Source organism: Etheostoma cragini, chromosome 16 (assembly GCF_013103735.1).
Source record: "Etheostoma cragini isolate CJK2018 chromosome 16, CSU_Ecrag_1.0, whole genome shotgun sequence".
Classification (NCBI taxonomy): domain Eukaryota; kingdom Metazoa; phylum Chordata; class Actinopteri; order Perciformes; family Percidae; genus Etheostoma; species Etheostoma cragini.
The window spans coordinates 790,518-805,810 of NC_048422.1; the positions used below are offsets into that span (position 1 = coordinate 790,518).

A 15,293-nucleotide genomic window follows, 5' to 3' on the forward strand; every position below is an offset into this window, starting at 1 on the left:
AAGAGAAAGGGACTTAGTTCATACAGAAAACACAAAACCCACGACAGTCATCACTGGTGTTGGCAGGAAGGGCCAGCTAGACCAATGTGTCTAGCTTAGTCTGTCAGTCTCTTAATCATCTCCAACCTTCATACACAAGACATTGAATTATCATCTCCAGTTAAAGGTGATTACATGAGGAAAAATTGTTCTTATTGCACAGGCCCTCCATCAAACTCTATGGTTTGAATACTGTCTTAATAGCAGACTGAAATTTGCATGTACGTTAGCAGCTACTCCAGGACAGGGTAGTCTTGCATGACCCCACCCACCCAAATAGCAACATGTGACGTTTTTTCCAGATGTCCTTTTGTGGCCTTTTAACAGGTAGCTTGGGTACAAAACCAGTATTTTCTACTGCTATGAAGAACCACAAGGACCCGAGGAAGACGTCTCAATACTTATTTTATATAGTGTTATCTTGGTGGCTTTGTTACACACACTTAACACTGCTGCCGGGCGGGTTCAGTTTACAAGAAAATATCCTGGGTTGGGCGGGTCAAAAAGTGACAAAGTTGTTATTCACAGAAAGCTTGCATGCAGTAGTCCACCTTGTCTTCCTCTCTCTCTCTCTCTCTCTGTGTCTCAAACCATGGAGCGTTTTCGCTCGCATTTGTCTTTGAGTTTATACGTGTTTCATTTATGTGGGCATAAGCAAGCAACATGGTTTTTAGTATTTATTTCTGACTTGACACATCAAAATCATCACTGCTTTACCAAACACAGTCTAGCACTGGACCATTTGGAAAAAGGTTCTGATGCAGGTAGTCCGGGTTACAAGTGTGTTCTCTAGGGGGGGATGGAGGGAAGGCTTAATGGGAGGAGCAGAAGTTAGGGTCTCTTACCTACAGACAAGACACACAACTTCAACCCTAGATGGAGGCAGTTCACTGCTCTCAACTGCATGGATGGGGTGTGATGAGATGTAAAGTACATGCAAATTTTAGTGCACTACTCCACAGGAGAGTGTGCTTAAGCCTTTAGACTCATTTAGAGATAGAGTTACAGCAGGAACAATGCCTGGCTTAAACATGACAGGGGTGAAACACCAGCAATGACATGTGGGGTTGAATACAGTTGTGTTCACATACGTTTTGAGTCTGAGACTTTCTTAAGCACTGCTTGTTCACATCGGTGACCAGTGAATCCCGCCAAGCACCTGGTTGATGGGTAGAAAGGGAAGAGATAAACAGCACTGACAGGACATAGGACAAGGACAAGACTTGACAAACACAAAGACATCCAGTGTACAGTCAGAAGACAATGTTTTCGTGTCCAATGCCAATGTTTTAAAATGTATCATGTTCTACAAAACTTGCACACGCACTTCCACATAAGGGGGTTGGTTGGGGGGTGGATGGGGCAAACACCCACCATCCCATTATTTCCATGTGTCACAGAACCACACCCACAACCTCAATGGCGTCAAAAGGGACAACCAAGCACATATTATATGACGCCAAAGGAGACGACCAAGCGTGTTATAAGACACTAAAGGAGACAACCAAGCATGTGTTGTATGACGCTAAAAGAGACGACCGAGCGTGTTATATGACGACCAAGTGCGTGTTATGTGATGCTAAAGGAGATGACCAAGCGTGTTATATGACGCTAAAGGAGACAACTAAGTGCTTGTTATATGATGCTAAAGGAGACGACCAATTGCGTGTTATGTGATGCTAAAGGAGACAACCAAGCATGTGTTACGTGACTGTAAAGGTCTCCTTTAGCGTCATGAACAACGACAAAGGCACCTGACCAAGCGTCTGTATTTTATAAGATTGAAGTGAGAATGTTTTGGTTGGGAGGGCTAGAGACACGTTAACATGGAATCCCCTGCAGTTCTGGCAAGACCCGCCCGTCAATAGCATTCATGCGCCATGGTGTCCATGCTCACGTGAGGTGACTGAACCCGATTCGTTCAGATCCTATCCCCTGACCAATCAGCTCTCCTAACCTTAACTACTCAAGGTCAATATCTAACCTCAACCAATCGGGCTGCTTCGTGGGATCAATAATAACGCACTAGAGACGGTCAAACATTTATTTGATCTGAAAATCATCCGAATGAATTGGGAGTTTAAAAATGAAAACATAAAATCAACTTAAATCAAATATTATATAAGACAAACTTAATGTAAAATGAATGTTGTGTTCACCATACCATCAGCGTTGTAACTTGCTAATTTACTGAGAGGGTTTGTAGAACTGTACTTTAGTTCTACAATGGAGTAGATGTTAGGAAGTTAGGTGCAGCTGGAAATGTCCCTCATTTTAAGCCCTCTGTTTTTGTGTTGGCGCTAGCTAGGATATCTGTCCAATCTGAGGACTATGGTTACCTGGTCCTCAGATCTCTGCAGGGTAAATCCAGACAGCTAGCTAGACTATCTGTCCAATCTGAGGACTATGGTTACCTGGTCCTCAGGTCTCCGCAGGGTAAATCCAGACAGCTAGCTAGATCTGTCCAATCTGAGGACAGATAGAGATGGAGAGGTGCCATCAATGCGTCAAGTGCATAGCGCTGTCCAAGACGACTGTGATTGACCCCATGGTTAAAGCAATGGAAGCAAAAGCTTATTTGATGTGAAACGTGCAGGAAATCTGACAAAAGTGGATTGAGGAACAAATCAAGTTCGTCGGTCAACTAACTTTGAGGGCTTTTTATGTTCATGACCTACATACACGAGAGCTACCAAAGGGATCTAACAGAGAGAGTGAAGACGTTGGCCTGGACTGCAGTTCTCTCTTATGAGACCACTGACAAAGGAAGAGGTCATCCATTTTCCCTACGTGACAAATGATGCTCTCCTGACCACAGAGAACACACACAAGAACCCCTGGAAAGAGGTGAGGCAGAGAGAATCTGGCAGGACCAAACCACGTGTACCTGTTTCGATGGAGCTCCAGTAAACATGGTGCGTTTCAGTGGAGTCCAATCTGGATTGAAACGGGAGTGTGCACATTTACTCGTTGTTGCAACTGATTCTCACTCCCATTGCGTCAAAAAGTGACGCTTGGTCAGTTGCCTTTGGCATTTGTTGTTGCCGCAAAAAAGTAATACGCGCTTGTAGGGGACGGCACTAGAACGCAACCGTTTTTAGACACTCTAGGTTGGAACTATTGTCACTTTTTGGGGACATACGACATACTGACATGCAACACAAGAATAGTATAGTTAGGTTTAGGAAAAGATGGTGGGTGGGGTTACAAAAATGTACATTTCAGTGACACACGGGACAAGAACAGGACATGAGCACCGGGCTCCTGGGGAAAGGTCCTGAGTTGTTTGACCCTTCCATCAGTTACCACCCACCACCTTAACCAACTTTTGTCTTTCATACTACTCTACCGCACCGCAGGTATTTCTGTTTTGCTATCTGAAGCTGAGAGCCACTGACCAAGTGTCAGTATTTTACAAGTTGAGAGAGAGAGCTGCGCTGTGCACACAGACTTGGACATGCAGCATGAGGGTGATTACTTCACATCTGTTTCACCGATGCTTGATGTGTTATTAGTATTCCAACCTGCTGTCCATGTCATACCTGCAAAGAAACTTCGTGCTGCCCGGCATGATTTCGAGGGTGAAGCACTCCCCCCCATTAACGCAGTAGTTCCTCTGGTTGTCGCTGCAGCGAGTCACGTGACTGGAGGTCTTGGCTGTTGTGGTGGTGCTGGTGGCAGCTGCAGAAGACAGTCGTAATTAGTGCAGCAAGAACACAACACAGGCACATGGGTTACAATGAGTTTTTAAAGTAAAAGCTAATTCTTAGCTAAAAACCATATTGGTTACTGCTTGTGGAGAAAACATCCCATGATTCAATCTTTCTTTGAAGATTAATCTCTTTATTTATTATATGTTTTCAGCTTCATATGTTGTACCCCTGGGGTCTACTAATATACTACTACTGCAGCTCCTCGGCCTGAAACATAGGCTCGTTCGAGATGAACGGCGCCTCGCCTGTAAAGTGTACGAGAGCAGGCGGCCGTGACAAAAAGCAGCGGTAAAGTCGGACAGTTTCCAGCTGTTTCCAGCAGCCTTCAGGCTGGACAGGAAGTCACAGAAAACATTCACATCCTGTTAGGTCTGATTCCAATTAAATAAAATGTTATCAGACCCAAATATCTGCTTTAACACAGTCTCCAGTTGTTTTATCAAGTCAAAACTGTCAAAATGGTCTACATGTGATCTGTTGCTGATGTTAATCAACCAGTCTGTTGTTGATTAACATCAGCAACAGATCACATGATCTGTAATCCAAACAATCAGCTGTTATATCAGCTGGAAGCCAGGCGTTTCCCAGCATGCTCTGGGTCCGCCTAGGTGTTGCAGAAGGTGAAAAGCAACTTGTCCCAGCCTGCGGCCGCATTGATCTGGTGAGGTCATCGTTGCCTACGTGTGCATGACTTCAGAGCAAGTCGGGATTAATTCAGACCCAAATCTTTTTTGTTTGTTTTTTTAAGATTATTTTTGGGGCATATTAGGCCTTTAATGCACAGGACAGCTGAGGTTGTGAAAGGGGAGAGAGAGGGGGAGTGACATGCAGCAAAGGGCCGCAGGCCGGATTCGAACCTGGGCCGGCTGCGTCGAGGAGTAAACCTCTATATATGGGCACCCGCTCTACCAACTGAGCTATCTGGGTGCCCATTCAGACCCAAATCTACCCAGCATGCATTGGGCAGTGATTGCCAGTGATCGATTTTGCGCAGACCCGGCTCACCTCGAATAAGCCTACTGCCTGAGTTTTGTACTTTATACATCTATTACATACACAATGAACCACACACCATACTAAAAGATAGAAAAATCCATAAAAGCACAATAGGGACCCTCTTTGAGAAAAGGTGGATCTGCGGATCAAGATGGATTGGATTCAGCTAACTTCTTTTAACCTGGACCCTATTTTACTGTTTTTTGTCTAAGGGGGCTCTCACACCTGCCTCATTTAGTTTGGTTGATGTGCACTAGAGTCCATTTGCCCCGTTAGTGTGGTTTGTTTGGTAAGGTGAGAACATGGAAATCGCACTCGGATGTGCACCAGAAGAGGACAAAACAAGTGTACCGAGACCTGTAGTGGTTCATTTATGGTGAAAACTAGAGCCGACCTCAAACTACACCAACGTTGTACTTTGCATGTCTGAGCTACACAGCTCCTGTTGTCAGGTGTGCTTTTCACACATCTATTTCATAGGATGGTACAAAAATATTAAAAGGTACAAAAATGTGCATTCTCAAAAATGAGCTGAAAAAAAGACATTGTATCAACATCAACTGGCTTACAAACAGTGAAAGAAGGCATGATTTTGGTTTAGGTATGTGTGTGTGTGGGGGGGGGGGGGTTTGTGTGTGTGTGTGTGTGTGTGTGTGTGTTTTCTACAAAGGGCACTATGCTGTTGTCTTTAACTGACATTTATTTCTTACTTTTTAGGAGAATATTACCAGAAGAACCCAGTTGGGAGTAGGCTATTTGTTCCAGCCCTGAGCAGTGGTCACAGGTACAGTATTCTTATTTCTTTCAGCACACAGTTATGCCGGAAGCAATTTATATTAGTGCATTAGCATTTTAATCTGCTCAGAACTTTCATCTGGGCTATGGTACAGTGTCTGGACGGTAAGATAATAAAGTTTGGAGAGACTTAACTAAGAAAACCTGAAACTCTTCAGACCAACAGGCAATCCACAATGTCCAGATCTCTTGTCCTGCATGTCTTTGGACAGCAGTGTAGTATGATGATCAGCCCACTGAGATTTGACATTGGTGATCACAACATCTGACATTATTCATGACATCTAAACAAAAAGGTGGGGTAAATGATTTAGTTTCCCTTTTTTTGAAACTATTTGGCTGATAAATCATTATCACTTACCTCACTGATACTGATAGACTGATATTATAATCTGTGTCAATGACTTGTGTCCCTTGTTTCCTTCTTTATTGATGTGGACTAACTTTTATCAATGCAGATATGCCACATGATTCTTAAAAGAAAAAAGTAAGCCTCAATGGGCTGAATGGATTCAGTGAGTATGATACTGCAGACATGTACACGGGCATTAGCTCAGCATTACACAGCACATTTCAGCACTGCAGCAAGCAGCTACATCAGATAACTGAGAAAAGAATCATTGGCATGAGAAAAAAGATAATGCAGCTGAGTCAACATGTACAAGATATACATTTATTGTCAACTTCAAAACATCAAGTAGCTTTCCAAAGCCATCGATGTTAATGATTTAATTACAAATTCATCATGGGATGGATTAGAAGCACCAAACCATGACATCCACAACTCAGCACCCAACATGGATAATAAATATTGGCATTTGGCCATAAACTGTAAAAAAATATATTAATATCACATCTGAAAAGTGGAGCTAATGCGGAAGCTCCTTAAAGGTGCATTCTCTGTAACTTCCAGCAGGGGGAGACTCCACTGGGTCCAGAAAGAAGAATGATTCTATAGAAGTCTGTTTACATTTTTATAATTATGATTTATTGCCTTAGTAAACATTTTCATTTCTAGTTTCAAGTCTTCTTTAATACAGCAGGAAGTTCATTTTGAAAATGCTGGTACCATTTATTTTAAAATGGACAATAAAGCAGGGGATGTTTTGGGGGCGTGACTACAAGCCAACCTGTCAATCAATCACTATGGAAATTAAAATAGACCTCAACTTGTTTTTAAATGTCTGTCATCTTCAACTTTGACCTTCTCACTGCGTGTTTTCACCTAATCAGTGTTGATCGGAACATTTGGTCACCTAAAAATGCTATCACTAGCATTAGCTGTTAAATGAAGGGAAAGTCTGAAGATTTGCCGTTCTGCCGTGCATGCAGATGAATGTCTCCAGTTTCCGGAGGTCCGCATTCACCAGCAGGTAAATCTCCGCTGTATGCTTCAGAAGGGTTGAAAATTGGCAACTTTCCCCATTTATCATTTAGCTTAGCATGGCACTATTGCAACCATAACCAACACTGGCTTGGCCACATCATCCTTCCCATCTCTGCCTTCTAGCAAAAACAAAAAAAACATGGGCAATCAACCTGGAGGCTTTAAAACGGCAGTCCAAGGATGCTTGGTCCATTGTTTTACAGTCTATGTATTTGGCAGCAGGGTCTGCTCAGTGCAGTGGGGTTGCCACAGCTGAGTGATTTCAGTTCCACTGCTCAAAGCAGAGCAGCTGTTTTAGTCCTCATCATGCTTGGAGTGCCGGAGAAGGATGCAGATTTCTGTGCTTAGTTTTTGCTGGTGAATCTGAAACATGAAACCGGTGAGCAGTGACACAGGGCTGGAGCTCCGCCAGCAGGCCACTTCATTTCTCTGCTGTTCAGGCTCTTTGGGCAGAGCTGGGGTTGGATTTGCAGAGCAATCAGTCTACTGCAGAGGACGGTGTTTCTGTCAAGTGTTGTCAAGGACAAACAGTGATGCACTGCACCAGCAGAACTCTCCCTCTGCATGATTACACCAGAGAAAGTGACAAAGATTTAGACATTCACTGTTTGTGAATGCATAACTATAGAGATGGTTATGAGCAGGAACAGAAATATCATGACTGAGCGCGAGTTATGACATAACTAAATGTCATAACGAAATGACTAAAGTTAAATGACTTTGCCATAGACCTACTTAACCCACGCAAGCAACCAGCGATGCAAAGATTCTGTATCCCACAATCACAAAACCAAGTAGAATTACATCCCATTCCGCCTCAATTATAGACAATATATGTAAATAATATGGAGAATAAACTAGGAATTGGGCTGTGGCTCAGTGGTAGAGCGGGTGACTGCCAATTGGAAGGTGGGTGGTTCAATCCCTGTGCCCCCATTCGCCCCTGATGCTGTGCCATCGGAGTGTGAAAGTATGTGAGTGTGTATCTGATGAGCAGGCGGCACAGTGTGTGAATGGGTAGTCGTTAAGACTAGAAAAGCTTTATAAATACAGCACATGTGAAGGACATCATGCACCATCTTCCAGTCTTTGTCAGATATGACTGCAATCATAAATTAATGGAGGAGAGCAACATTAGACAGAAGAATAAGAACCGTTGAAGTTGTGAATGCCTCCAGAGCAGATCTCATGTCTCATGATTGGCGTGATGTCGTACAGGTCAAGGATGTAAACACAGCTTACGATGCATTTCTTGAATCCTTCCTAGCACTTTAAAACAAAAGTCTGAATAAGCCTTGACTCACCAGGGGTTTGTTGAACGCATGCAAGAAAAAGAATACTATGTTCAAAGAATTTATTAAAAGTAGATCCAAAGAAAACGTAAAAAGGTATTTTGATAATAAAATTGAAATCAATAAAAACAACATTAAGGGAACATGGGATATACTAAATTAAATGATCAGAAATAAATCAACCGGTTCCACCTACTCAGGTCATTTTATTGATAACGGTAAAGTTATCGACATGAAAGCAGTGGCAGGAGGTTTTAATTAGTTCTTTGTGTCAATAGGCCCCAGTCTGGCAGGGGCAATTATACCGTCCGCTGAGGGCAGTATAGAACAATTGAATGGAGCCAGAAATTCAAAATCAATGTTTCTGAGAAAAGTGGGAGAGAATGAGATAATTGAACTTGTAAAAAAATTTCAAAACAACTAAATCCATAGACTGGAATGGGATTGACTTGTAACTATAGTAGTACCAAAATTATTCATTATGTAAATAAATGATTTCAGTAAAGTGTCAAATATATTAAAAAATGACTGTTTACCAAGGCAAATGGACAAGGTGACAGTAGAACAAGGAAATTTAAAACTGTGGTTTGATATAAACAAGTTATCTTTCTTAAGTTTAGGAAAATTGCAAAACACATTTTACAGTTCAGATATGCTTAAGGATAGACTCTGTTGAGTTACAGAGAGTATATAAAAAATCCACTTAGGGGCAAATATAGACCACAAATTCAGTTAAAAAACACAAGTAAACCATGTTAGATACTAAATATCTAGAAGCATTGGGGTTACCTCATTTAACTTACTTTGTTAAGATTTGGGGTGATGCCTGAAAAACCACTCTACAGACTGATGTGAATGATGTTGGCTTCAATGATCTTAATAATTCCTTATTTTCTTAAGTCAAAAACGATGAAATTCATAGAACTGGTGAACCAGAAAACAGCATTAGTTCTGTATAAAGCTCGAAATAAGCTACTTCCTCCCAACGTACCAACCATGTCCGGAAGAGGAGAAGGGGGCTATGCCCTCACAGGTGAACTCAAATGGAAACAAGTTACCTGTAGCACAGTGATGAAAAGCAGGTGCATATCTGTCTGTGGCGTAAAGTTATGGAACGCATTACCAGAGGAAATAAAAGATATTAGGAATGTCTTTTAAATGTAAAAAGAGGGTTAAAGACATGACACTGGATAAGAATAGAAATTAAGTAGTATTATTGTTTGATAATGTTGATAATAGTGATGATAATGATTATTATCATTATAGTTATCATTATTATTTAGGATATTATTCACCTTAGGGTGGCAATGTACTGCATATGAGCACTGACCCTTATGGGTATATTTAGGCCTGTGTGTGTGTGTGTGTGTGTATGTATATGTATGTATTTAAGTGTATGCATGCAAATGCAAACACACTGTATGTATGCATGTATTTAGAAAGTTATAAGTTATCTTGGCAATTGTATTTTCTTTAATTTTTTCACAATTTATTTTAAATTTAATTGCTTTCTTGTCTTAATTTTTTACAGGGGGGGCCTGATATACGCTGAAGCTTCTGACCCTACCCCCTTGGTTACGGCCAGTCTAACCCGGACACTTTAGAAGTCTCAAGCAACAAGGACCAATTTGACACAACGTTCTAACATTCAGACATTTTTGTTGCTTACGTTACAGTTTGGGTACTAACCTGCTCCATGAAATGACCGACTTCTTCTCTGGGGACTACCGACGTTGAACTGTACAACCGTCTCCTGCTCTCCGTCTGATAGATCAGACAGAGACTCAGCCGAAAGGGGGGGAGTCTGATTGGCCAGCGCTAGCTTCCTGTTAACCCTTTGGACTTGGTTACAACTGCAGAGCATCTGGCCCTGGGCTAGCCAGCCTTCTTTGAGAATTCTTCATCAATCTTTTGTCTTCCCTTAGTAGAATTGGTTTTTTTTTTTACTTTAAATATAGGCTACTTAAGTAATAATTATAATTTCATATAAAATTCAAATTCCCATAGTGAGTTTGCAATAATTTGGATAAAGATGTATATTTCTTTCTATCCACCTTGCTGACACAACCACTAAGCTTTATAGCTTATATAAGCTTTTAGCTGTAGTGACGTCATAAATATGCAAATGTATCTATAAAGAAATAGCTGTACCCCCCAAAGGTCACGGTTTAATTGGAACACTGGATGGGAGTGTGCCCAAATTTAAGACTTTCATGATTTCATTCTGATATTGGAAAATGTATCTGCAATGGTGGAATCGCTTGAAAAGTCGTTTCAGTCATTTTTTTCAACATTTGACAAAACAAAATAAGCAAAGTGCAATTTTGGCATAGGTCACCCAGAAGAAACAGCCAGCTGTGTGTTGGCAGAGCGCTAACTGCTGTAGAGTTACTCCTGTCAGTCTTCCTATTCCTAGTTATTACCTCTCTCATTCGAATAGTCCAGCAGTTCCTCCCAGAGCCATGGTCTTTTTTACAGCAGCAGCTTCACTGTTTCCTGTTCTGCTCTTTTCACTTAGCGGTGAGCTAATGTTGATGTGTGATGATAATGTTGGTATTCACTTCCTGCACATGTTTAACGATCAACACATTGCAATGGGAAGGCAGCTACAAGCCTTTGTTGTTAAGGATTGATTATTAAGGCTACTAAGAAAACCCAGACTCAGTGAAATTGATCTAAAAATATACATTGCTATAGATTTGTCTGCACTTTTCTCTCTCTCTCTCTCTCTCTCACATACACACACACACACACACAAGGAAACATCCTGTTTCAAAAGCTTATGTAGCTAAAATACGGTGACTCAGATTGTTAAAGCCCATTGCTGGTAACCGTGGTCCAAACAATTATATTATGAGCGTGCTGAACATTGTTACATTTTAACGTTACCTTACGCTAGGTTATTAAGTGAATTAATCAATTCATTAATTGAAATTTGAATCGTGATCGCGATTTTTGCTCCTAAGGATCACAAAATCATCAAGAGAACTTCAAAAAAAGGGACAAAGAGCTTGAAAAAAAGGGTTTTCTTAAAACTCCGGTTGTCCACGGGTCAAATTTGACCCGTTTTCAAAGTTTTTTTTCTATTCGAACTCAAGGAAGTGGAAATAAAGGTGATAAAAAAAATCAAAAACATTGGAAGAAAGCATTAAAAACGTTGGAAAACGTGACAAAATCAAGGGGGGAAAAAGTGTCTAAAACTCCAAAAATAACGTCATAAACGTTGACCAAACGTTAAAAAAATGGACGAAGACATTGACATTTTTTTATTAAAAATTGTGACCACCAACGTAAAAAATAACATCACAAAAAGTTGTGTAAAAAGAACTTTGTAAAGAGCAAAACAAACGTTGAGATAAGGGGAAAACGTTTTTGAGAACAGGAAATGTAGCGCTCGGGACAGAATTTAGCAGGGCAAAAAAATGATTGAGTCTTCCTTCCAGGGCTCCAACTCCGAAAGATGTGGGCTGGGCTAAGAACCATCACAGACCACAAGAGAAAAAATTGCAGTGATGTTGAGATCAAGTCCCCAGCTGAGGAGGCACAAAAGGCCCAGGACCCTACAAAAAATGTAATTTATACACCAAAAAAAAGGAACCAAAAAAGCGAGGCAAGCACTCGCCTTTGACATTTCTTTTGAGACAATTATGTAGACCCCACTTTATAAGAAGGCCATCATTGTCCCTGTCCCCAAAAAGACCAAAGCCTGAATCCTTACCGAACAGTGGCCCTCACCTCCACCATCATGCAGTGCTTTGAGTTGTTAGTCAAATCCTTTATCACCACCTCCCTCCCTGACTCACTGGCGCCACTACAATTTGCCAAACAGATCATCAGATGACACCGTCTCCCTCACCCTCCACACTGCTGTGAGAAGATTAAGACAAGAATACAAAGATGTTCTTGCATGACGCCCGTGGATCCCTCGCGCAAACACAGCCCTTTGCATTTGTCAGAACACAGGAGCAGTTACTGCTGCAAATAATTCAACACTGCCAGTCTGCAGCGGCCTCTGCACCACCAGGTACCTAAATGTTTCAGTACGCTTGTAGCTGGTGATCAAGCATTTTCCAGCAGTGCAGTTCTAGCTGTAAGTTACAGCATTGATTCCCAACCAAGAGGTAGTCGTACTTCTTGCCAGGGGTTACGTGGAAGGTTGCAAAGAAATTAGGATTTGATTAAAACCTGTAAGAACTGAACACTAGATGTTGCATATGTGTAAGAGTGCTTAAATACTATATAAATAAATGAGGGAACTAAATACTGTAGCTAAAATTTATGGCTGAATAGTTAGCTTAAAGAACACATGTTCAACAAGTATGAAAAAAAAACATGATCTACTTTCATATAACTAATAGTAATTTGAAACGTAGAATGGGAAATGACGAAGGGGTATGTGAGTTCCTCTGACTGGACTGAAACTCAGACCAAAAGGTTGGGAACCACTGAGTTACCCACCTCTGTGCAGCTGATAGAGAGAGCAGCATGGTTGGAAACTGACCGCTGACCGCCACCATCGCCTCAGATTAGCTCACTGTAATAAAGCACACGGAGACGGGACCACGACAGACTCGTCATAGTGGCGAGCCGCTGGCAGACAGACGATATAAGTGGGTTGTTTTTCCCTGCGGCTGAGGGATGGGGATGAGGGGGGAGGGGGGGGGGGCATCAATTAGCCTCCAGCAGGCTCTGACCTTGAAATGGAGCACAGGCAGAAGACAGGAAGTCTCCCTGTACCACATCCCCGAGTTCCAGTTTGTGTCCCACATCATTTATTGATTTTCACTTTTTCAAATGGCTGAAAATGTGCATGGACACATTTTAAGGATATTCTACATTGTTTGCTGCCTACCAGCTTAGACATCCTAACTGTCACCATGACAACATTACTATTTATTGTAGTGGGCCTATGTCAATGTGGTTAAACGCAATGGGTCATTAATAAATAAGGAGGAAGGAATGAATGTTTGAAATGATACATTCACTCACTGCAGGGGTGAAGTAGGTTGGAATAGAGCTGCTATTTCCTGCACACCTATCTCCGTAGCAATACTTCAGAGGCTTAGTCATGGGCCTCTATGCTACGCTCTGCAAGTCACAACGCGTTTGCTTTCAGGTCCTGACACTTCCTGGCACAATGGATAGAATGCACCATTTACTAACTCATTTAAGTAGAAAGAAAGAAACATTGTATGAAAACAATTTGTCTGTACAATAAGGCAAATTCCAGTTCAAGGTAAAGCAGGGCTCCAGCCCATAATTACATCCTATATCATGACATTAGAGACCAGTTTTGAAACAAAGGGACATAAATAAATAAAAACCCAATCCCAGAGCGGTCACTGAAGTGTTGGGTACTTACAGATTGTTGGGATGACAATGTCGTTTGATTCCTGTGTTGTCTGAGGGTGGGGAGTCTGCTTTGGGACGGTGGGACGTTGAGCGTTGTATTTCAGTGTGACAGAGGGATCAGACTGAGTCACTCGTGGAGACTGAGGCATGTACGGCCTCCGCGTCGACTTCTCCTCCACGAACACGTCAGGACGTCCTGGGGTAACGGCGGTGGTCCAGGAGACAACCGGCGGGGATGAATGAGGAATTGACACAGTCAGTCCCAGCGTGGGGGAAACTGATATGATTATTGGGTCCTGTCCGATGCGTTTAGGATCTAGGTGTGTGGGTGGTTCGTACTCAAAGATCTTATCCACGAAGACCCATTTGAGGCCAGCTGTGCAGAGGGCTAAACTGAGCAGACAGGCCAGGATGGGAAGAATGCAGATTTTCTCAGAGTGAAGGCAATGGTTAATCTGTTCCATCTCTATGCAAACACAGCAGGTCCCTGGCAAGGCCACAATTCCCAAAGCCCCCAAATGCTCCCCATCACCATCACCACCACCACCACCACCACCACCACCTCCCTCTGCGCCCTCCTCCCCACTCTCGCCAGCTGCCACTGTCTCCTCTGGTTTCTCCTCAGGGACTTGTCCGGTATCAACAGTAGAGCTGGTGGGGGAGGCCGATCGAGGGGGGGGAGCTGGTCCTGCAGAGATGTCGTCCATTCCCTCAGTCATCCTTTCCAACTGCTGGATGAAGGCTCTCTGAACACCTCAACTATTAACTCAGAGCATCGCACAGTGGCTGTCTGCCACCAGTCTCCTCGAGTACGTTTTCCATTAGGAGGCAGAGTCAGAACTGGGATTTCACAGGAAAGTACAAATGCTCTTCAGAGAGAGTCGCACCTTGTTAACAGCCTGGGACGTATGCAGACGAGTTCCTCAGTCATGCTTTCTCACAGAAAAAGCCAAGCAGTCTATACATAGAATCGTCAAACTGGCCGGCAAAAAAACTAAAAAAAGATTGCCAGGGAATTGGATTCCTTAAATGTTCTGCAGGGTTTACTAGAGAGCAGCGGTGGAGGAGTAGTACTCACTCACCTGAGCGCTTGGGCAGAAGAGGCGGTGTCGACGTGCTGGGCCAGCTGCAGTAGCTGTAGTGCAGACAGAGGACAGGACGGCCAGGCACTGCAGTGGCAGGAGGGACATGCTGTCTTGTCTGTGGAGCTCCAAGTAGCTGAAAGGCTGAATCATCAGGGAGCGGCAGGTGCCCTTCCTCTCAGCACAGCCACAGAAACAGATGAGTAAGGGGAAAGAGAGAGAAAGAGAATCAAAGAGAGAGGGCGAGGGGGAGGGGGGCTGCAGTGGCTCAGAAGGGCAGAGAAGACGGGATACTCCCCTTTTTTCTTCTCTCACCCCTCCTCTCTCAATCTTTCCTCTCGTAGTGGCGAGTGGGGCAGCCTGTGGCCTCCTCCTTCTGCGCCTCTCTTCCTGTTTGGTCGTGTCCCTGCTCGGCTCCCGTTCCCAGCACAAAGCATCCAGCTAAGCAAGTTCCTACTTGATCCAATTAGAGCCCGTGTCAGCGAATCGCATGCAGGCAATCTGTTGTAGCCGCCCCCTCCAGCACCACTCCCCATTGATTATGCTGATACTAAAGGGTGTATTTTTTGTCAAGGGGAAGGAACTGGGGAAGCAGACATATGATCCACCCCAGGAGGACGCAGCCAGTGTGTTCTGC

At 43.0% G+C, this 15,293-nt stretch overlaps 1 protein-coding gene across 4 annotated transcripts in view; it reads right to left on the reverse strand.

Annotated features, from left to right (window-relative positions):
- The window catches only part of nrg1 (neuregulin 1), a 31,731-nt gene extending 16,679 nt beyond the window's left edge, over positions 1–15,052 (reverse strand). For 2 of the 4 annotated variants that reach the window (XM_034896428.1, XM_034896426.1), the window contains exons 1-2: positions 13,585–15,049; positions 3,582–3,720 (exon numbers count right to left, since the gene is read on the reverse strand). In XM_034896428.1, the coding sequence (XP_034752319.1) occupies positions 3,582–3,720; positions 13,585–14,293 (848 nt within the window). In that variant the 5' untranslated portion in view covers positions 14,294–15,049. Of the gene's footprint in view, positions 1–3,581; positions 3,721–13,584 lie in introns of all 4 variants that reach the window. The other 2 variants (XM_034896427.1, XM_034896429.1) reach the window with 2 other exon arrangements.
- Positions 15,053–15,293: the final 241 nt, after the last annotated feature.